The 25000-nt window shown below is 36.6% G+C and overlaps 1 protein-coding gene across 2 annotated transcripts in view; it reads right to left on the bottom strand.

Annotated features, from left to right (window-relative positions):
• The window catches only part of LOC145241412 (uncharacterized), a 45329-nt gene that overhangs the window by 17766 nt on the left and 2563 nt on the right, over positions 1-25000 (bottom strand). Inside the window, exons 1-3 of one of the 2 annotated variants that reach the window (XM_080104345.1) lie at positions 13504-13604; positions 11457-11792; positions 2205-2368 (exon numbers count right to left, since the gene is read on the bottom strand). In XM_080104345.1, the coding sequence (XP_079960471.1) occupies positions 2205-2368; positions 11457-11792; positions 13504-13552 (549 nt within the window). In that variant the 5' untranslated portion in view covers positions 13553-13604. Of the gene's footprint in view, positions 1-2204; positions 2369-11456; positions 11793-13503; positions 13605-25000 lie in introns of those variants that run through there. The other variant, XM_080104355.1, reaches the window with a different exon arrangement.

Raw genomic sequence — 25000 nt, 5'->3', positions numbered from 1 at the left:
CATAAAACCTAATTAAAAAAGATTGTAAAGCCCTTTATCCTGTGAATGCCATGTTGGAGCATATTTATATCATCTATTTCACGGTGTACTTTTGCCATTAGATATATCATTTAACTCTAGTGATACTATATTATATTTATAAATATCCGATAATGCCAATATGTTTTAGCGATTGTAATGAGCACTTTTGCCATAAGACTTGTGGAAACCCTAGAGGAAGACCTCAAGTCTGTAGTGGAATGGGGTCAAAAATGGGTAACGTTCACTGCTGCCAAGAATAAGCTCGTTTCAATTAATAATTACAATAAACCTTCTCAACTAGAAATAGCTCTGGCTAAAGATACATTATTTGAAAGTACTTTGTTCAAACTCCTCGGCTTAACATTCACAGGAAACATGATTTGGAACAAATGCATCAAGAGCATTGCCAAGGCTGCTACGAAAAAAGTGGGCTCTCTCTAGCGTGCTAGAAAGTTACTTACACCTGAAAGAATCCTGTACTTCAACAAAGCCACCATTCGCCCATCTATGGATTATTGCTGTCAGATTTGGGCTGGTGCATCTGTTACTAGTCTCTCACTCCTGGGCAGGGTTCAAAAAAGAGTTGCCAACCTGATAGGTACTGAACTACCATCTAAGCTTCAACGTCTGTCCCATCGACGAAATGTTGCATCCCTCTGACTATTTTACAAGTATTTTAGTGGTGGATGCTCCAACGAACTACAAGCCTTTGTATCCCCTCGACGTAAATACACTCGACAAGCAGCAAAGTCCCACCCCATACACAGTAGAGATCCCTAGATGTAAGAAAGCCTTCTACTCCAATAGTTTCTTCCCTAGAACTGCTAGACTTTGAAGTTCTCTTCCGGATCCCTGCTTCCTCAACTGTACTGACATGCAGAAGTTCAAGTGTAATGTGAACAGATATTTTACTGCTCAACTCCCTACATAGTATCCCTTCAACTCATGTCCCTGATAGTAGCCCCCTACATCAAAGTGGCAATGTGCCTAGTTTGGCGTGAAAATGTAATAAAATAAATTTAAAAAATGCTTTTATTAACCTTCAGATTTGGGTTATTGTCAAGCAAAGTCCTCTACCAGTTGCTGCGAGTCTGTTTGACTAAAATCAAACTTCATAAAACAAACATATCCAATACAGAATATTTCCCCAAAGTTTTTTTATTTTATTTTATTTTTTAATTTGTAGGGGACTCGGATATATAAATACCCTAACTCGCTACAAGAAAAAAATAATGAAACGAATTGAAGGAAGGAAACAAAGAACTCAAATGCTGGAATAAAATAAACATGTTGTTTATTTTCTGTTGAGAAATGAAAGTCTTGGGTGTACACGTGTTCATTCAGCCGTTGACGTCTACGCGCGTGGAAGGAAAGGGGAATGCAATAGAGAAACGCGAAGTGGCAAGCCGGCCTGTAGAAAGAGAGGGTTAAGCTCAGTAGAGCGTCATGTCTGTTTTGATAGACCAAAGCCAAAGGGGAGATAGAGTGAGAAAGTCCATCCAGGTTATGGAAATAGAAAGCGTATAAAGTGTACCTACGATCTGATAGCTTTTTGTCCCACATAGTAGCAAGTGGTGTGAGGTACGCGCATGCACACGCCTGCCGAAACGGCGGTGGCTAGTGCGCCGACCAACCACCTCGGAAAGGCAGGTCGGAAAAAGGAAGAAGCTGCTTATTGCTCTTTCTTTTATAGGTGTTTCCGGTGGTCTTTTGCATATGTGTGGATTTCCTTTGAAAGGGAAGTGACGTTGTCCTTGTGTGCGTACGTGTGCGTATATGTGAGTACATGTGTGTACGTTAGCGTGTGTATATACACGTGAATGTGAGTGTATGTACGCGAACGTAAATATATGTACGTGTGTGGACGTGGGCGCATATGTTTGTGTGCGCGTATGTATATGACAAGTAATATAGCTTGAAATGTGAACGTGTGTTTTTGTGTGAGACTAGAAAAGGCTCGCGCAAATTTCAATAAATCTTAATAAGCAATAAGAAAGCTATTTTGAGAATAATCTGTATTGGATAAATCTTTTTTTATGATTTTTGATTTTAGTCTGACAAGCTTGCAACAAGTGTTCAGGAACTTTGCTTGACAATAACCAAGATTTGTCCAATTGTCATACAAGAATTAAAAGATTCCAGGAACTCATATTGAAAAGACAACGAAAAATTGTTATTCTTACCTTCTTTATTTTCAAACTATCCCAAACATCAATCCAAAAACTCCGAAAATAATTCTGCGCTATTGAGACACTTTTATTGATATAAGTGTCATTCCTCAGAAAAGAGTTGCTGGCATTAATTCCACTCCCTGTTTCGACGAAAAATATCTTTGTCCAATATTTACCTGGTAAATAAAAAGAAATATCAAAGTAGTTCATCATTAGGAATCTCTAACTCGTATGTCTTTTGAATAACGTCTTCTCATTATTACTAATATTTTCAAGATTAAAATAATAGTGCTTATACAATATAACGGCTATCGCTGGAATCGTCTGGGGGTTTACAGGAAACGCCAGAAGTTATCGAAATCTGAGCGCCCTAATCTTAATGCAGAAAAATATATAAAGAAAATATTAGTTTGCTATCATTACTTTATTATAAAAAAAAGATCTAAAAACTTATCTTAATTTGAACAAGACAAAAATCATAAAAAATCATTTAAAACAAAAAGTCATATAGAAAACGTTTTTGTTTGATATCAGTTGTTTTTTTTTTAATTATTCAAAACAAATGTTTATTCATGAAACTTACCTTAAAATGAGTGTTTTTTTTTTCTGGATTTAATTTTTTATTTTCTAATTTAAGTTTCATGAAATAATTTTTCAAAAATTTATTTTGATTTTCTAATTAATTTTTCATTGAAAAAAAAATGGCCAGCGTTTGTGCAAAAATAAATCACAAAACTCTCGTTTGGCACCTTCCAACATTTTCCATACACTGTCCGAAGGATTTTGATGATAGCACAGTCCTTATACTGCATAAATAGCAAAAAAATATTCACATTATAAAAGAAATAAAATCGCTTGAAAATATTACATATTCAATTTTTAGCACGAGGTTTTGTTTCTATTTAAGTTTAACATATTTGATTTTTAATCAGTCATTAATCATTAATAATCAGTTTTGTTTGTCCGTTTTATAATATACGTGGTAACCCGGTGTTGCCCAGGAAAGGCATGAACAACAAGTTAAAAAGTGAGTGCAGCATATTTCTTTTAAAACTTCTTTTTCTACATCTCTCTATTCCTCTTCTGTTTATCTCTTTCTTATCTTCTCTCTTTTCATCTCTTCTATTCCCAACAGAGGAAAAAACAGATACTACACCTTGAGTTATATATTTTTTTATTTACTCTGAAAAGTTGCAAACAAAACAGAAATAAACACAAAATTAGGCACAAGGCCACTCAAAAATTGGGGAGGAGGGGCATCTATAGATATTCTCGTCACTGTACCTTTGCTAGTCTATGCTTGATTCTAGCTAAAGTTCCCATTCACCACAATACCTTAAGCACACCGGGGATCATCCTACTTAAGATTCCCAAATCATATCGTGTTTTTTTTAGATATTTTTTAAAAAATATATATAAATACAATAAAATAAATTTGTAAACATAAAATTTTATAAAATGTCGTTTGTTTTATTTTAATTCATTGGCAGATACTACACTTTGTAGAAAAGCCAAAAAAGTGTATTTTAGTTTGATTTTCACACCAAAGGTTGATAGAAAAGAAAATCACTCTAAATGTCGACCCCCCCAATAAGTTTGTTCCTGGTGACCTATAAAAGAACGAATATAACAAAAACGTGTGTGCATATTCTGTCCGAGATAGTGCTAAAAATGTATATATCAGTTTTGTGGGCGTGTCTTGTCTAGTTCCTCACTTTTAGATAACACACCATTCAAGGGTTCCTATTTACAATTCCTCCCCACGGGAGAGAGTTAGACACCAGGGTCGTTTTTTAACGTGGAGAAAAGGAACAAAAATAAAAATTGTCTCAGTCATGAAGGATTTCTCCTCCACTGACAGAGAACAAGAAATTGAAGTGCAGCATCTGAAGAACAGATACTACCCTTTGATCTTGATTCAAGGGTTATTAAATGCTGAAATGCAATAGATATTGTATACAATTGTTAGCATAAATTCTGATTACTTGCTTAATTCTGATGACGTCAGTGCAAGATTAAATCTGGGCAGTACATGTACAGAAGAATAGATTGTAACGAAAAAGTGTAAGGAAAAATTCAAGATGGCGCCCGACTCTCTCTTTAACACGGTAAGATATCCTCAACACGGCACAAGGAGCAACAGCCACACGATTCCCCAGCCAACTCAATCGTCACTCCCCACGTCTTTCCCCTCACCCGCTTTTATCGTCGTTCTAGGCCGGCTAAATTTGCATATTCCGAGAATTCGTGTGACTTTGCGAGACATCATACTTTACAAAAGACGGCGGCCGCCATCTTGGTCTTTCTTTTCTATTTTTGGTCGGTAACGCTGAGCTGGTCTCGAGGTAAGTCTTTTTCCCCTCATCCGTCTCTCCCACGTACCCACACAACACGCAAACACGCGGGCGCTTATCTCCTGGATGCACGTTACACTCTCCCCTGATCTGATGATCACATAGAGAGCACTGGGGGGGGTGGTAGCCTTTTAGTGCGTGTGCTTCTGCGAAGAGGTACATTCACTGTTTCAGATTCGGGCTCTGGATCTGGTTCTGCCTCATCAGATGAAGTATCGCTATCAGTCTCTGGAAGGGGCTCACTGAATCCGTGCATCGGCAGCTCATCGCTAGACGCTTCACTGCTTTCTTCTGTATTTGTGTGACGCACCTCGGTTGCTGGGCGAAGATCTCGCACATGTCGTGGGGTTCCATCGACCAAAACAGACTGCTGGCTAATCACTCCAGATATTTGTCCTCGCTTAAACTTGTCGGTGCACCGATTTCCTGGAGGCCGCACCCACACTGGATCTCCCACTTCATATCTGTTATATGTTCCCTTGTCGGTTGGCTGCGTAGTGTTGATTCCCTTCACTCCGACTCGGTACGTGTAAATAGCATTCGCAGGTGCGGTTGAAGGGGACGTCCCGTCCTTTGGCGAAATGTTGTACCAATATGTTGCTTCCGCAATAGTACATCGCTTCCTGGCAACAATTCTCTTGATGCTGCGATGGCTTCTTTCAGCAATGCCATTTCCTGATGGCACATGTGCACATCGCAACTGTAGTCGGACGCCCCACTCATCTAACAACTGCCGAACTTGCTGGCTACAAAACGCTGTATCATTGTCAGTCAGGAGCTCTTCCGGCGCACCTCGCTCAAAAAAAATGGATGATAGGTGGCGAACAACATTTGCTGAATCCTGTCTGGTCATCTGCCGCCACACCGCAAATCTCGTAGGCCCGCAATCAATGAGAGTTAGAAAGGGCTTGCCACTGTAATGGGTAATATCCATGGCCAGCCGCTGCCACACACTCTCAACTTCCAAGCGACCCTTCTGCCATCGCTCTGGTGCAGGATCAATAGACTGGCAAGCCTCACAATTTCTGACGATCTGTCTGACATCCATCTTGGTCACTGCTGGGTATGCACGCCTCACAAAATAAAGGGTCCTCTTGATACCCGGATGTCCGCTCTGTGCATGAATTTTTTGTATTTGACATGGGTCGATTGCAACTGCACAAGATCGAGCAGTAATCTCCATTCCCATCTTCGCGGCTTCATACCATTTGTGAGGTACACGGGTCAGTTGGTCAGCATGATTACAATGTGATGGCACCAGAGTGACGCTCAGTGATAGCCCATACTCAGATACCAGGTTTTTTAGCGTGTCTAGCCTTCTCCGTATTAACATTTCGCTTGCTGCCTTGGTACGGATTCGTGTCCATCCTGAAAGTGTGTCAGACACCCAGTGGTAGACACAGAGAGAATCTGTGTACAAGGTCAACTTCTTAGACTGCCACTGCAGGGCCAGATTTACCCCCTTTACAACAGCGTCCAGCTCTGCCAGGTTGATATGCTGAGAATCTGTTACGGGCCGCAGCCAACACGCATCCTTGAACACGTTTCCTCCTTGCTCCAACGATACTCCCAACGCCAAAGAACTGGCATCAACCCACACACCTACGTTGTCTCCGTTAACACACCACCGCCCACAGGCAGGGTCCTTCTTGTTCACTCTCTCCAGTGTCTCTTTAATCATCAGAGTTAGTAGGACATCATCGGATATGTCATCCCAACCCGTGGTTGTTAAATTTGCTCTGCGTTTAATCACACCAACAGCTGCGCGGAGCCAGCCACAGACCGGTAAGTGACCAACAAGTTTTCCACACCAAGAAAAAACGGTCCGCCTTGTAACGAGGTTGGGGATGCTTGGAATTTCACTGCCACGCCTCCATTGTAGGGTGCCATCTTCTTCATAAACATCCAATCCCAATACACGTGCTCCTTCCCTTAAACGTTCGGGATTCTTGCATTCCAGACCAAACTGAGCCAACTTTTCTTTGACACACGACGCAGACTGTACATCTTCATTGACGTATACGTCATCAATGTAAGCTGACGTTGAGTCCCTCATGAGCTTTTCTTGGGACAATACTGTGTTGACAATAGTCTTCATGATCTGTGGTGCCACATTTAGGCCAAAGCCAAGGCGTGTAAGGCAGTACCTCTGCCCCTGGAACCAAACTGTCTGGAACGGCCACAACGTCTCATCAACTCGCACCTGTAAATAGGCTTTTCGCAAATCCAATATCGAGACATTAGTGCCTTTCTGACGCCATTCCCTCAACTTACTGGCGCATATGTCAGCATCGGCAGTGTAGGCTTCAATATGCTTGTTAAGCTCCCTATAGTCCAGCACGGGCCGTACTTTCGACTTGTTATGCTGGACTACTGCCATCAAGGGTATTAGACCCTTGGGAGGCACAAGCTTGTCCTCAGGATAGAGGATTAACCAGCCATCTTGGATCCACGCCTTTAGTTCCCTTTCGTATTCTGCTCGGGCCTAACTGGGTATAGGGTACTCTGCAACCCCATTCTTGAGTTTAGTCGGTGCCATTCCTCGGTCCACTTCCAAGATGCAATCCAGGCCCTCTTGCGCGAGTCGTAGTCCACTGTAAAATCCGGCCGATCGATATGGAGAGCTGCACACACTGGGGCCTCTAAGAATCGCACCTTTCCATCCCGATGAATTGCGACTCCCCCCAGCGCCTTGATGGCATCGTATCCGAGCAACAGGTCAAACCCCAGGAGATTTCCTTGGGTCACGAGCACATTGATCTTAGTGGCTGCACCGGTGTCCGTGTAGATCTTGACAGTTCCAGCTCCACAGCATGTCTGGGTCTCGCCTCCTATCGTGGTGACTTTTATCTTCCTCTTAGTCCAACTTGGACACAGCCTGGTGCTCACTATAGTATGCGAACAGCCTGAGTCGAGAAGTGCTGAGCAGGGTATCCTGTTTACGTAGACGGTCATTACTGGTTGCGCCTTGTTCAAATTTTGCTTGGGGAGCAGAGCGGCGCTGACGTCCTCTCCCCTGATACGTTTCCCGCACAGTTTTGGGCTAGATGCCCCAAACCGCCACACTTAAAACAGCGCACACGCCCCCTGTTGGTGCAATTCCTTGCAAAATGTCCGCGTCGGCCGCAGCGAAAACATTTCCCATTGCTTGCAGGGTTCTGATTCGGAATCTCCCGAGCGCCAATCTGGCCTGTCTGTGTCGCCATCACAACTGGTTCCCCCAGGTCCTCCTCATCTATGATGATGGCTCGAGCACGTTTCATCAAGTGTTCCATGGTCGTTGTTGAAACGCTGGTTGAGGCTCTCAGTAGCTGCTTCACCCGAGTGGGAAGGCCCGCCGCAAACGCGTACGTGAGCGTCCGCTCCGACACCCCTCCACCGAACAGAACTGCGAGTTTCTTTAACTCAGCGAAGAAAACGTCCACGCTTTCCTCCGGTAGAAGTTTTCGGGAAGCAAATTTTTCATAGGCCGTACAAGGATCCATGGCAAATGCCTTGTACAGCGCAGCTTTAATTGTGGTGACATCTCCCTTTTCGGCAGCACTGAGTTGCTGATATACACTCAAGGCACCCCCAGCCAATCTCAGGGGAATCACAGTGTGTACCCTTTTCACCTCACAAAGGTCGCACGTCATCTCGACCCTTTCAACCCAGTCGACGATGGACGTGGACCCGTCAAACTCGGGTATGAGCTTTAAGTCAAATTTCGACTCGGTCTTTCCATCCTCCTTGACCTTTCTCAACTATTTGGTTTAGTGCTGACACGATAATATATTTTTTGTTTGAGGGGTGTAGTCTATTATTTTCATCATCATCATCATCATCATCATCATCATCATCATCATCCTTCTTCGACTTGAATGTTTCGGATTGCAATTTTCAGAACAAACCGAGAATCGCCAAAGCAGTTTATCATTTGAAAGCTATGAATTAAAAGTAGAAATGCAGACGGCTGTAGGTTAGAATTCAGATTATTGTTAGGGGTTAAATATATTTTAGTCAACCCTTTAAAAAATAAAGTTGAAAGAAAAAAAAAAAACTCCTGGAAAAAAAAAAAAGGAAACAAAAAAATACAGTTGATTCATTTATGATTTCAACAAAATTATTATACCCATTTTTAACATGGAACAGGAAGATGGTGAGCTGCGGGGTGGTGACCTTAACCTAAAGTCAGGGGCAATGAAAATATCGTTTTATTTAATTCCGATACTAATTGCGTGTTTGGCGATTGCTCAGCCATTTCCAGTCTGTTCCGTAAATCGGAAACATTCGCTTTGATATAAAGTACCATAATTCCTAGTTTGACTAAATACAGGGAGAAACAAAACAAGGCGACACTAGATGTAACGAAAAAGTGTAAGAAAAAATTCAAGATGGCGCCCGACTCTCTCTTTAACACGGTAAGATATCCTCAACACGGCACAAGGAGCAACAGCCACACGATTCCCCAGCCAACTCAATCGTCACTCCCCACGCCTTTCCCCTCACCCGCTTTTATCGTCGTTCTAGGTCGGCTAAATTTGCATATTCCGAGAATTCGTGTGACTTTGCGAGACATCATACTTTACAAAAGACGGCGGCCGCCATCTTGGTCTTTCTTTTCTATTTTTGGTCGGTAACGCTGAGCTGGTCTCGAGGTAAGTCTTTTTCCCCTCATCCGTCTCTCCCACGTACCCACACAACATGCAAACACGCGGGCGCTTATCTCCTGGATGCACGTTACATAGATTTCAATAGTATGAGCATGTTGAAAGAATGGATAAAACTTCTAGTAGACGTAGAACAGATGAAGTAGCAAGACTAAGCTGCTCTCTTTTAACCATTACAAGAAGCCTCTCCAACCACCGATATCCATGACAAATAACACCCTACCTGAGAATTCCTCCTTCAAACTCTTCAGCCTAACATTCACAGGCAATATAAATTGGAACAAATACATTGAGGACATTGCCAAGGCTGCTGCAAGGAAGGTGGGTGCCTTCTATCGTGCTAGAAACCTAATCACACCCAAGATTATCATGTACCTCTACAAGGCCACCATTCACCCATGCACGGAGTATTGTTGCCACATTTGGGCTGGTACATCTACCACTAGTCCTTTCCCTTTTGGATAGGGTCCAAAAAAGAGTTTTCAATCTAATAGGTCCCACTTTGTCAACTAAGCACAAACCACTGTCTCATCACTGCAATGTTGCATCCCTATGCCTGTTTTACAAGTATTTTAACGGAGTGTGCTCTGATGAACAATCTTCACTTGTGCCCCCTTGATGTACATATCCTTGACATATGTTTAGCAACAAAATCACACCCCTTCACTGTTGAGATCCTTAAATGCCAGAAAGCTTTCTACTCTAATAGTTTCTTTCCTTGAACAGCAAGACTTTGGAATTCCCTTCTTGCTACCTGCTTCCTTAACTGTACTGATATGCAGAAATTTAAATGTAATGTAAACCAACATCTTGTTAATCTTTCCTAGGCATGGTCCCAAATAATAGCCCCTTACGTCCAAGTGGCAATCTATCTTGTTAGAGGTGAACATGAATAGAAAAAAAAAAAAAAAGAAGTTCACATGTGAGAAAGCGAAAAAAAACAAAACAAAAGAAAGTGATAAAAACAGACTTAAGAGAAAGACTAATAAATAAAAAGACGTTTTTTTACAAAGTAATTGCCACTTATAGAGGCCCGGAGGCCACTCAAGGATAAGGGTTAATAAGTGCACAGTGGTCAAGGAGAACATTTTGTAGTCATCGTTAGCAGTGGACATTTGGTAAATTGGATTACTTATGGGGATGGTTCATCAAGAATTTGTTTATGTTGGACTTGAAGGCAACCATATTGTAGTCAGTTGGAAAGCAGGAAAACGGAACAGAGACCAGAGAGAGGGTTTACAACATTTATACATGAACAATTAACTTACTGATGCAATCCTCTATTTTTTTTTATGAATATTACTGAGAACACTGGCGAAGCATAATCTTTTTCTTTTCCATCATTTTTGAAGGGGGTGTTATAAAACCAAATAGGATATATCACAATCGATTTACAAATTTACAAACAACACACATAAAAGAACTAAAACCGGATACTGATGGAAAAATAACTGACTCATGAATTACTAGAAATGTCATCTAAGCATGGATTCGTCACAAGCGTGCAGTTCTAAGAAAGAAGCTTTATTCATGGAATCTCGGTTTAGTTTTAGGCACAGATAAAGAGTGAGGGAAATTATTGATAGTGGTTTCAGCTAGACGAGTGTTTTTCATGAAAATCAGGACAGAAGGGACCATAGACTGGAGCTCAGACTTGGTCAGAGATAGCTTCTTTTTTTTTTTTTCATATGGAGGTCACCACTTATCAAGGCCCGGGGGCTACTCAGGGATAATGGTTATTGTGTGTACAGTAATCAATGAGATAGTATTGTAGTAATCATTAGTATTGGAGATTTGATAGTGTCTTACTTAAGGGAGCGGTTTGTCAGGAATTTGTTTATGTTAGATTTGAAGACACCCAAGTTGTAGTCAGGTGGGAAACAGGCGAACGGAAGAGAGTTCCACAATCGTGCACTTCTGAGAAAGAAGCTCTGCTCATGGAATCTACGTTTGGATTTAGGCACAGATAAAGAGTGGGGAAAATTATTGACAGTAGTTTCAGCCAGACGGGTGTTTCTCGTGAAAGATTGGCGAGGGGGACGAGAGATAGCTACATTAGAAGTCAACTTCTTAAAACCCTCTTCAATGTAAACAAATTATTGTTGAGCTGTCCTCTTAAATAAGCAAATTTTTCCAAATTGTCACCTCTACCTATTATCACGGTGGTGTATCGCTGATCACCTGACAAACATTAACCCTTATTTCTGAGTGACCTTCAGGATTTGATAAGCGATGCCTCCCCTATACAAAAACAAACTTACCTTCGTTTATTTCATAGTAAATCTCGCTATCAAGGTTTTTTGCCTTTACCACTTCAATACTGTCTTTCATCGAATGGTACAAATGGCATTTTCCGGGTGTGAATGTCCAAACATTGCAAAATCTTTTCGAACTACAAAGACGCCCGCACATATTTCGGTGATTGGTTTCAATTGATTGGAAGGCGCTTGGCATGGTGAGAGGTTGAATGATATAATTGCCTTTAAGTCGGTGGAACGTAACAGTGGAACAATCTGTAGAAATGTTTTGTACGTAAAAAACCAAAGTGAAGAACACAAGTATCGTCTGCGTTCGGTCGAGCAGAACCATATTCAGATCTACATTAAAAGAAACAATTCAAATGCTAAAATTAAATTGCAGTAGAAATTGGTGTTGATTAACAAGCTAGAAATTTAGGCTTACCTGAGACAAATAGACTGTGGAGTGGTCTCTGTATTTAGTAGAAGCCATTTTGAACGACAATAGCATCTTTGGATATTGCCAAGAACGACACCAACATTTAATATTGTGTATAAAAGTTATGTTTTAATGAAAGAAGAAAACGAAGTATATACACGTTATACTGAAAATACACAAAACATTGAATCAATAGCAGGGTCACCAGTTAGTAAGTGCTAATTAAAACATAAACAGAGTTTTGCAAATAAAAAATTAAGAAAAAACAGTATTTTTTAACAAAACATTTTTATATGTATAATTTATCTATATATCTATAAAAGTCAGAATGTGTGTGTGCGTGTGTGTATATGAGAACACTTCTCAACCTATATACTCAACCAATTTTTAATCTACAGACTTAAAATTTGGTATATAGATTATTCAGACATGTGGAAGACTTTTTAATTGATTTTCATCCGGAAAAAAGGGCTACTAAGTAGTCAAAATTGAAAACTTGGTACTTAGTGGGTCATCAGATTTTTATCTGTTTGTCAAAGGCACTGGGGGGGAGTCTAGATTCTTGTGTCCTTCATTATTATGGCTGGCTGGTGAAATCTCTTTCTCTTTTTGGTTGCTTGTTTTATATCAGTTTTTAAGTTGGGGGAGGGGGCTTATAACATTGACATAGACTTGTTACTTTTTGGGTTTAAAACGATTTTATTCATTAAAAATAGTTTGAATTAACACATTCCTGTGAAAACCAACTTGCTTTTAGAATTGAAAACGAAAGTGGATCTTAAAAAAAGTGGATCTTAAGAAAGAAAGAGTGTGGCAATTAGAGCCATTTGCTTTTTAGCATTCGTTCAAATCGTTTCAAGGTTCAGACACTAAAAGACCACAATGTTTCAGTGGGCTCCCTCTATCATGCTAGAAAATGACTCGCACCAGAAACTGTCCTATCCTTACAAAGTCATCATTCGCCCATGCATGGAGTATTGTTGCCACATTTGAGCTGATGCATCTATCACTAGTCTCTTCCTCTTAAATAGTGTAAAAAAAAAAAAAATCTCACAGGTCTCACACTATTGGGCAAGCTCCAAACCCTGTCCCATCACAGCAATGTTGCATCCCTGTGTTTGTTTTACAAGTTCTTTGGTAATATGTATTCTGATGAACTATGTGAAAAATTTCCCCCACTCTTTATCTGTGCCTAAATCAAAATGTAGATTCCATGAACAAAGCTTCTTTCTTAGAACTGCACGCCAGTGGAACTCTGTTCCATCTGCCTGCTTCCCACCTGACTACAACTTGGATGTCTTCAAGTCCAACGTTAACAAATTCCTAATGAACCGCCCTCTTAAGTAAACGCTTCATTAAATCTCCACACTAACGTACTGTACTTGCAATAACCCTTATCCCTGAGTGGCTTCCGGGCCTTGATAAGTGGTGAAAAAAAAAAACCTCATAGCTCTTGTGCCCACTTGACATACCAACCCAACAAGCAGCAAAATTCCCCCCTTCACTGTTGAGGTTTCTAGATGTCTCACTGTTGTAAGACTCAATCCAAAATAGTAGCTCCTTATGTCCAAGTGGTAATCTGTCTTGTTTTGGGTGAAAAAGAGTTTTAAAAAACTAGAGATTTGGACTTACCTAAAGTGAAGAGATCACTGTGTTTCACCTGTACAGTTCGAGCTGCCATTAGCAAGTCAAGGTGCGTGTGTGTTTCTAATTCTTTTGAAGCTGCTGCTAACTTGCATGCATGAATGGAAAGTGGGTTTTCACAAACGATCTTCAGTATTATTTGTGGACGTTGTCTAGACTCGTATCTATTATTAGCAACGGGGCTTTGATGCGTGCAAATAAAGCAACTAGATTCATTTTGATTATTTATGAAATAGCAAATAGAAGGCTTCCATATCGCATACAAATATCGAATAGTTGTGTGAGGCAAACATCAATTAAAACTAACGTATAAAATATTCATAAAACCTAATCATGTAATCAATATGCTTATGAAAAAAAATCATCATCATCAGCAGCAGCATCATCATCATCATCATCATCATTTTTTTGAGTAGTCAGCTTATAACTTTGCAGTTTCAGTTCTCTTGATTACATTTTTGTCTTACTTCTGTCGCATTTTCTATATATAACCGGTTAGTGGTTGTCATGTAGATTAAGTTTCCATTCTAGAGTTTTCCTTAAGATTTCAGCTGCATTACTGTTTTTTGCCTAGTCTGAGTCTTCTCCCCTTGATTCCGATTTCTCCTAATTTTGTTTCCAAGTTCTTTGGGACTGTTCCTAGTGCTCCTACAATTATTGGTATTATATTGATTTTCTTCGGGTTCCATATTCCTTTCAGTTCTCTGGCGATTTCCGCATATTTGTTTCGATTTTCTGTCTCTTTGCTATTCATTCTATGATCTGATGGGATGACAAAATCTACAATTTGGCAGTTTTTTTCTTCTTCTTGTTAATTATTATGACGTCCGGTTTTCTAGCTTGGATGAGTTTATCTGTTTGTATCGCCATATCCCAAAGATATGGATTTAATGTCCTAGTACAGTCTCCAGTTGTTTGAGCGATTTGTCCCCATGTTTGCGGTACAGTCATCTACAGAGTATTATTATTAATACTCACTAGAAGTTCTCACATAGGCCATCATCAAATAAATCTATTTGAAAACAGCCAGTGGTATTTCCTGGAGTCTCCAGTACTCTCCACCTTTTTTGACAACCTTTGCAGATTAATTTGCGTTATCACAACAATCATCTGTCATTGATTTCTCATTGGTGAAGATCATTGGTCTTCACTGGGATATGGGTGACAATAAGTCTCCTCAAGGTCCCAGTCCTCCTTGCACTCATCCAGCAACGGTCTGGTTAGTGCTTTTTCTGCTCGGTCTTTCCATACTCCTTGACCCTCCATTTTATATGGTCCAGCACCATTTTATGGTGAGATATTTGTTTTTGTATGCAACGTCTAAATTTTGATGAATCAAACAAACAAAAATTGGCCAGATATGGAGGCAAGTAAATAGGAATTTATTGAAACTTTCATTTATCGATTAAAGATGATCATTGTTCATTTGGAAATAAACAATAAAAAATATTTGCAGAAAATGGCTGACACATAATTTTAAAAAAATAAAAGAAACTGCTTTAGGTACTTTGTCCTTTAAACATAGTTTTAAAATCAGTATTTTTGTAATGTCATTTCTATAGTCACAACATTTCGGCCGATTAACCTCCGACCTTCTTTTGATGCATATTGTCGAATGTGAGATTGTTTATGTCAGACTCCACACACAGAATTTCAAATAGAAACCTTTATTAAACTTACGGGGAAAGAAAGCGTTTTCTCTTTCCGATAGACATGACTGAATAGAAGTTTTTTTGTTTTTTTTTTACACAGTGATCACCACTTATCAAGGCCCGGAAGCCACTCAGTGATAAGGGTTATTGCAAGTATATTACGTTAGTGTGGAGATTTGATGAAGTGTTTAATTAAGGGGGCGGTTTATTAGGAATTTGTTAACATTGGACTTGAAGACATCCAAGTTGTAGTCCGGAGGGAAGCAGGCAGACGGAACAGAGTTCCACAGGCATGCAGTTCTAAGAAAGAAGCTTTGTTCATGGAATCCGCGTTTTGATTTAGGCACAGATATAGAGTGGGGGAAATTTTTCACAGTGGATTCAGCTAGACGGGTGTTTTTCATGAAAGATTGGCGAGAGGGGACCAGAGATTGGAGTTCAGACGAGCACCTGCCATGGAAATAACGATAAAACAAGGATAGGCTCGCAACGTCTCTTCTGTGGGAGAGAGGTTGCAAGGTAGAGAAAAGGGCATCCCCCACTAAGCCACGAAGTCTATTTTGTACTCTGTCAAGGCAGGATAGGCTGTTTTTAGCAGCTCCTGCCCAGATATGGCAACAGTATTCCATCCTTGGACGTACTTGGCTTTTATATAGATAGAGAATTGCATCAGTAGTGAGATATCTTCTGGAGCGGTAGAAGGATCCCACCATCTTTCCAGCGACCTTGGCAACAGACTTGATGTACGTGTTCCATTTCAGATCAGGAGTAAAGGTCAAACCCAGAAGCTTGTCAAAACACAGAGCCTCACCCAGACGAGAGCCATCCATCACAATTGATGCCAGATGGGGATCAGAGCATTGATGATGTAAGGATAGGAGTTTGGTTTTAGATGCATTAAAGGTAACCAGCCACATCTTCCCCCACTGAACCACGCGCTCGAGATCAGAGGAGAGAGAATCAGAGAGAACTTTGTCATTTACAGCCTTTGATGTGTTGCCGTAGATGGTCGTGTCATCAGCATAGATGTCAATGAATGATTTAAGTATGTGTTTAGGGAGGTCATTGATGTAGATCAGGAAGAGAGTTGGGCCCAGGATTGACCCCTGAGGGACTCCAGCATTTATATTGCAGGCCTCCGATTTTTGTCCATCTACCACTACTCTTATGAGCCTATCAGAGAGAAATGATTTAATGATTGAGAAAACATTTCCAATTATACCGTAGCTGGAAATCTTGTGAAGTAGACCCTTATGCCATACCTTGTCGAAGGCCTTTGATATGTCAAGAGCAATTGCCCTAGAAAGGAAGCCTTTGTCAAGAGATTCACTAATCCTGTGGGATATAACCGTCAGCACATCTGCGGTAGATCTTGCAGAGCGGAAACCATATTGTGTGTCACTAAGTCTTAAGTAATTCATAATTGTATTCTTCATATCGTTCCTACTGAGGATTGAACCTTCAACCTCTATAATACTGTCACCTGGGAATGCTTATCACTTAGCACTGATATCCGTTATGCCACAGATCATTCAAACAATTCTAACATGAATTTTAATATTATTTTGTTTTTATATAATATTTTTTTTAAATGTTTTTATATATATCTATATAATTATAAAACTCAAATGACCTTGTAACAAGTGATGTAACCCACTTTCCGGTTTACGACATCTGGTTGCACATGCGTGCATAAACACTAACCCATAGCAACATAAACAAATAAACACAAATCGCTTCTTTTGCAGATTTTGACCTGCGCACTGAAATATTAACGTTATTATTTCAAAATTATTATTTTAGATGGGAAGAGTGGGGGTGTTTTGCAACTATTCTTTATTACAACTATACTGTCGCTATTTTCTTACAACTAAACAACTTTAACCCGTTGACAAACATAAGAACAATTGTAGTAAAGCCAAGACTACTACTACTACTCGCTATTCGTCCCTTTTCCTTCCTTTCTTCCTTCCTTCTTTTTTTATTTTTTGTTTACATCTCTAGATACAAAATAGTTGTGTGAGAACTGTGAATTTGTTGACACATTTACTAATTTGTTTCAATATTAGTTTTATTTTATTTTATTTATTTAGGTCTTATTTTTTTGCTTCAGGTTTTATTAATTATTTTTTTTTAGATTTTAAGTTTCTATAACTTGGTTGAAGGATTCCAATTTGTATTTTTCATTCTTATATTTCTCATCGGTAAGTTCATGTGCGTTTTTGCTGCTAAATGACTTTCGTTGGCGTTTGATTCGTAGGAAAATCATGTTTAATTTTCGATTTTGGAGCAATTATTCGGTAAAATAGGTAATTTTACACGAATAAGGAGGATTTTTTTTTCATTTTTTCATGTTTGAGTGATTCGTCCGTTTTTAATATACTTTCATAGAAAATTTTCTGTTATGTCAAAAAAACTATTTTCTTTACGTCACAAGTATCACACTCATACATGAATTCCATAGCTAATATAACATACTGACCCAACGGGTCACGGTTAGTCTAGTATTTTTTAGTATAGTCTTATTTCTTATCACTATATATAACTATTTTCTCTTTCTCTCTTTCTCATATATATATATATATATATACATACATATGCTTGGTCGTAAAATATGCATAAATATTAGCTTTTACTTCATACAGATTTCTTATTTATTATTATAAAACCAATTCTGTATTGATCTTTATCCCATATATAGTGATGATTTCAAAAGTTATAAAAAAAATATGTCTTGAGTAGTATCTGCTACAATCAAAACCAAATTGCTTAGCGCTACATAGAACCTTTCTGAATTTTTGAAATGAGGATTAGTTATTTGTATTATTATTCATCGGACTACTGTTCTCATCTTGAGTGTGATTTTCACAACGTTTCAGTCGAAATAACCTCCGACCTTCTTCATGTGTATCTTGTCAAACTCAGTAATGTTTCTGTCGAATTCAGGAATTTGGATGGAATTTTGAGCGGAACCTTTTATATTACTACAGGGGAAGCGTGTTCTTGTCTGTCAGCCATGACTGGATAGAGGTCCTAAGTAATTCGCAAATGTATTTTTTATTCGGTCGTCCACACTGGGAATTGAACCTTCAACCTTCAGGAGAATATCACTTTTACAATTGATTTTTCTGAGTAATCTAACCACTGCGCCACGGGTTCTTGAGAGCAATTCTAGTACGAATTTTAGGAGTCTTAAACCTATTTTTATTTCTCGTTGTAAATATCACTATTTATTACTAATTATTACTATATATTAATGTATATCTATCTCTATACTTATTACTTGTGAGAGTCAAACCCCCTACAGAAAAAAATGATGACTAAGAACTGTATATATGAAATCCCATGTAAATGTGAAAAACTATACAAAGGTGAAAGTACGGTTAGAAGAACATCGAAAAGTCGTAGTACGTGGAGAGATTAATAATACATGCAGACATAGGCGTTATTTATCTCACCAGTGTCATTAAAGTCTAAGCTACAAACAGATGGATACGATAGGTTAAAAATTAAGCGACTTTAAGCTATGAACGTTTCATTTTGCACTTGCGCAAAAATAGCAGCAGTGGTAATGTTTAATTCAACTTACCCTGCCATGGTCAACTGTTTGTTTTCAATTTTTACTCTTTGGCTGCAAATTTTGTCTGCTAAAAACCAAATCGAAAGTGTGTTACAGGTCCAAATACCCTGTATATCAAATTTCAACTCTGTAAATCAAATATTCAGAGAGGAGTTTGGTAGAGAGTTTTTGCAAACATGCCAACAAGGTTACTAATATATATATATATATATATATATATATATATATTTCCGCGTGCTATAACTTTTCATCTTTAATTCTATTTAATTATGCAGAATGTAGAAACTATGCATAAATAGAATTCAATGTAATAGTGAAATAAAACCAATCACCTTATAAGAAACCATCAAAATTACATCGAGAGTATCGCCAAGATCGCTGCGAAGAAGGTAGGTTCTCTCTACCGTGCTAGAAAGATACTGTTGCAATATATTGTTGCAATGAGTAGGCATCTTGCATTTCAAAAAGTGTCCGCCACACACGTTCAGCAGTCCCGTTTTGGTGTGGCGGTCTAGGAGCTGATGTTTCATGCCTGATATGATGGCTAATTAGTAAAAGTTCAAAGTCTTTATTGGTGAATTCCGTACCGTTGTCAGAGCGAATACACTTGATTTCACCGTAGGGGCCATGTTGGCTAGATATTTCTTAGTTACTAGCAGGGTATCAGATTTGTTCTTTAAAAAGTAAACCATTATTAAACCTGAATGGTCATCTACGAAATTCAACACATATCTATAATGTTCTCTGGCCATTGGTTCTACGGGACCGTTCAAGTCACAATGCACCATTGATAGGATTTTTTTTGGCCTTTTTGTCTGGTATATTGTTTTGATAGAGCTTTTATATAAATGAATTTCTTAGTCAGAAGATAAAATAATACTATACTATAAATAATACTAATAGTAATTATATGGCATAATCACGTTGATACACCGGTTACCATCAGGTCACCAAAGTTAAGCAGTGTTGAGCCTAGCTAGTACCAGGTGGGTGACCATTTAGATATTCTAAATGCTTATCTCGGCATTGTTTCCAGTCATTCTGCACCTCCACTTGCTACTGGTATTTAACAACGTCGACTCAGGAGAGGTTTAGTTGGAGATTGTGCAACTCTTGCTACAAAAATTCCATGCACAGGCACTCTTACAGTAGGTATCCATGTTAGTTGAAAAAGAATTGTATATGGAGATTGTCTTGAAGGAATCATAAATCGAAAGTAATTTGCTCAGATATGAAAAGTTCAAAATTGTCAGTGGGAATGGAAGAGAAAACAAAAAACAAAAAAGGGGGGGGAGTATCAATTGGCATGCTGGGAATGAGAGAATCGATTTAGAACTGAAATAGAATGCATGTGTAAAAGAAGTAAACTCTTAAAGATGTACACTCTCACTATCTCTGCCTGAATAATGTATCTAAGATAATCAATAGACAACATTTACCATGGATACAAACGTTTTGAGGGTTGATTATTACTAATTAATAACGATTTACCCGAGCAAAAAACCACCAATGAACCGATCAAGTTGTAAGTTTTCATCTTTTCAAGAAATGTTTACATCATCATCATTGTCATTATCATGATGATCATGATCATCATCGTGATATCAAGGAGAGTAGAAATATGCAATAAAAGTATGTAGAAAATAGTTCTGCAGGAAATTGTATAATTCCTTTGTTAAACTTTGGTTTATTTTGTGAATTTTATTGAAACTAAAATTTAAAAAATTACTTTTTCTAATTGGGTGATCTAAAAAAAGCTCGGATAGTGTTTTTTTTTGTTTTTTTTACAAAGAAATCATCATTTATCTATGTTAGATTGTACCAGGACGACACCAGGTTACCTTGCTGATTTAGGAAAATCGACTATTGATATTAAAACTTATAATGTCAAATAAAGAATATTATTATTTGTCGGTATATGCAGAATTAGTTTGTGTACAAAGATAAATATGTCCATAGGTCTTTGGAATTTAGAACGGATCTTGGAGAACAATAAACAAAAAAATCTGCAATGCAACCTTGGCGAAATGAATGTTAAAATACTCAAACAAATAAGTTTCAAAATAACAGATTGGAATAGAGAAAACGTGATTAAAAGTCACATATTAAAAAATGTGAGCTGAATGATGTAATAGCAACCGAGTAGTTAGATACATACAGAGTTAGTTAGTGGTCAGTAAGACAATTGGAGCATTAAAAACAGAGTCAGCTAGCGACTATATGCTGAGGGAAACAGAATCTAAGACCCATGCAATCTTCCAATGGGAAAGCATTTGGAATAAAAGTGGTCTGAAAATATAACCGAGACTTGTTGGTCATTCCTTGGGATGGATTCTTCATTTCAGCTATGACAGATTCATCGACCAAAACTCCAGATGAACGAAGGTATTTTTCTTGTTTGACAAGATGTAAAACCCCAAGAAAGATGTTCCATCCCTTTGTTGCAAGGAACTGTTTATTTATAAAATTTGTCTTGTTGAAACTGGATCTATATGTGTTATGTATATAAAATGTTATATGTCTTGTTGAAACTGTGAATACTTAATAAGGATATAAATATATAAAGTACTAAACATAGTAGGGGGTGATAAGTAGTAAAATGGATTAATCCTAATCTTATAAATAAATCTTATAAATAAAACACAAGTAAATTAAAAAAAATATATCCATTTTGAGTTTGGAGACGGACGAATCTTACAGGAAAGGAAGACATTTTTTTATAACATGAATAGATTAGCCAAATTAATCACGAATAGGTAACTAGATCCAATATCTGGAACATTTTTTGTTCTGGTGATTAATGGAGATGGTGTTTGATCAACACTGTTGGCGAGCCATGATTTAATAGATTGTTTTGTTTTCAAATCCCTGAACAGTGTTTCATGGTAAACAATGAATGATCCCTTAAATTAACATTAGGATATTGTGAATTCGAGAGAGAAAGTTGATACAGTGATAGAAGTATGTGTGTAGATATATATATATATATATATATATATATATATATATATATATATATATATATATATGTATATATATATATATATATATATATATATATATATATATATATATATATATATAAAATGAAAATTACAATTGAATTTACCAAAATGATCCAAGATGGTAAAATTAAAGTAAATTATAAATATTAAAGAATTAATATTTATAAAATTATCTCAGCCAGATATAAAAGCTCGATAATACCAAATAGGAGATAGAGCTTATAATATGAGCAAACAGTTAATGAAATATGTTAAAAAACACTTTGAAATGAGTTAAAAACATATTTAATCTGAAAAGGAAACACTAGATAAATGGATAGTCCTTAATCCGCGGAGTTTTGAAGAAATACTCTCCTTCTCATCAGAGGGTAGGAATTAGCAAAATGCAGGATCGGATTTTGCATGCAGAAGTATTTGATGAAACAACAAATAAGTCAAAGATCTTACTTGAAAACAAAATAAGTTAAGCAGAGGGAATATGGTAAGGAAAAAGGTGATTACACATTAATGGATAGTCTGGTGGAAGATAAAAAATTCAGTGACGGTAAAATCTAAATGTAAAACTTCAAGAAAGTTAAAAGAATTTCCATTTGTACAAGTAAAATCCAAAGAAATCCCGTAATTGGAAGAAGGTGGTCCATAATAATCCAAAGGCAGAAATCCATGGAATAATTCACAAAAAAGTGTGTACAAAGAAAAAATAATATTAATAAAAGAAAAATAAGATGTACTTTTCACTCTACTTCCGAGACATAACTATAAATAAATAAAAATATCTGGGAAGAGAAAGGAGAAAAAAAAAGAATGATAAAGTTAAATATAAAATATAAAATAAAGGGAAAACAAAAGTCAACCTGACCCAGACAGGAAATGTTAAAGGCGCAAAAATATATATAGAGCAAAATAATATAGGTCAACTGAAATGTACAGGTCACTTAAAAATAATAAAAAAAAGGTGTCAACAAGAATTGTTAAACGACATTAAAAGAAAAAGAAAAATAAATAAATAAATATATAATAAATAAATACAAAATAAATAAATAAAAAAATGAAATATAATAAAAAAATAAAATATAAAATATTATATATAATATAAAATAAAGTAAAATAAGAATAAAATTAAAAATAAAAAAATTAAAAAATAAAAATAAAAATTATTTAAGGGGAGAAGATGGCCGGTATCTGCAATAATAACAATAATAATAATAATAATAATAATAATAATAATAATAATAATAATAATAATAATGAGAATAATAATATTTCTCCTAACAACCATCCTATATTTTATATCTATATAAAGGGTAAAAGTAATAACTATGTAATTTCAAAATTGCCATAATTAAATTTGGACTTATGTTTACAGAAAGAGATCAGTTCAGTTTTAGAATTTATTATATTGTTACTTAGAGGGGAAGTAATTATAGTTATAGCTTCGGTTGTGCAGAGGCGACATGACATAGAGCCTGGAGTATAAGACTTAACTTTTTTTATAATAGTCCATTTGATTGAGAAGGGAAGATTGTTAGAGTTAAGTTTTTTAATTAAAGTGGTTAGAGCAGTTCCTTGGTTACTATTAGAAATATGGTTGTTAAAAGAAGAAATGTGGTTTGATATTCTTTTCTTAATTAATGTTGAAGTAGCGCTGATATATGTATGTACTTTATTAAAAGCTCGAGGTCTGGTATTAATATTAATTTGCTGATTTGTATTAGTTAAATAGTTTGAATTTTGTTCATAGTGTTCAACAAATGGTGGGACAATGTCTGTATGGGGACTATTTTAGAGGGGATAATGAGTGTTGTTAGTGTTAGGATGGTTGTTAGGAGAAATATTATTATTCTCATTAATATCATCATTATTATTATTATTATTATTATTATTATTATTATTATTATTATTATTATTATTATTATCATCACCATCATTATTGCAGATACCGGCCATCTTCTCCCCTTAAATAATTTTTATTTTTATTTTTTAATTTTTTTATTTTTAATTTTATTCTTATTTTACTTTATTTTATATTATATATTATATTTTATTTTTTATTATATTTCATTTTTTATTTATTTATTTTCTATTTATTTATTATGTATTTATTTATTTATTTTTATTTTCCTTTTAATGTCGTTTAACAATTCTTGCTGACACTTTTTTTTTTTAAGTGACCTGTACATTTCAGTTGACCTATATTATTTTGCCCTATATATATTTTCGCGCCTTTAACATTTCCTGTCTGGGTCAGGTTGACTTTTGTTTCCCTTTATTTTATATTTTATATTTAACTTTATCATTCTTTTTTTTTCTCCTTTCTCTTCCCAGATATTTTTATTTATTTATAGTTATGTCTCGGAAGTAGAGTGAAAAGTACATCTTATTTTTCTTTTATTAATATTTTTTTCCTTGTACAGATTTTTGTGAATTATTCCATGGATTTCTGCCTTTGGATTATTATGGACCATCTTCTTCCAATTACGGGTTTTCTTTGGATTTTACTTGTACAAATGGAAATTCTTTTAACTTTCTTGAAGTTTTACATTTGGATTTTACCGTCACTGGATTTTTTATCTTCCACCAGACTATCCATTAATGTGTAATCACCTTTTTCTTTACCATATTCCCTCTGCTTAACTTATTTTGTTTTCAAGTAAGATCTTTGACTTATTTGTTGTTTCATCAAATACTTCTGCATGCAAAATCCGATCCTGCATTTTGCTAATTCCTACCCTCTGATGAGAAGGAGAGTATTTCTTCAAAACTCCGCGGAATAAGGACTATCCATTTATCTAGTGTTTCCTTTTCAGATTAAATATGTTTTTAACTCATTTCAAAGTGTTTTTTAACATATTTCATTAACTGTTTGCATTAATATGCTCATAAATGTGTAGCAACATATCACTGCTTAAATAAAAACAAATAAAGCGTATTATATATATATATATATATATATATATATATATATATATATATATATATATATATATATATGAACAAATGATTAATAAAACATATTAAAAGACATCTTGAAAAAGAGTTAAAAACATATTTAATTTTAAAAAAGGAAGCACAAGATAAGTGGATAGTCCTTTTTTTAACCAAGTAAGATCTTTGACTTACTTGTAGTTTCATTAAATACTTTTATATGCAAAATCCGATCTTGCATTTTGCTAATTCCTGCCCTCTGATGAGAAGGAGAGTATTTCTTCGAAACTCCGCGGATTAAGGACTATGCACTTATCTTGTGC

This window comes from Euprymna scolopes, chromosome 2 (genome assembly GCF_053919585.1).
Source record: "Euprymna scolopes isolate OS-2025 chromosome 2, ASM5391958v1, whole genome shotgun sequence".
NCBI lineage: Eukaryota > Metazoa > Mollusca > Cephalopoda > Sepiida > Sepiolidae > Euprymna > Euprymna scolopes.
This window is presented reverse-complemented; position numbering and strand designations above follow the sequence as displayed.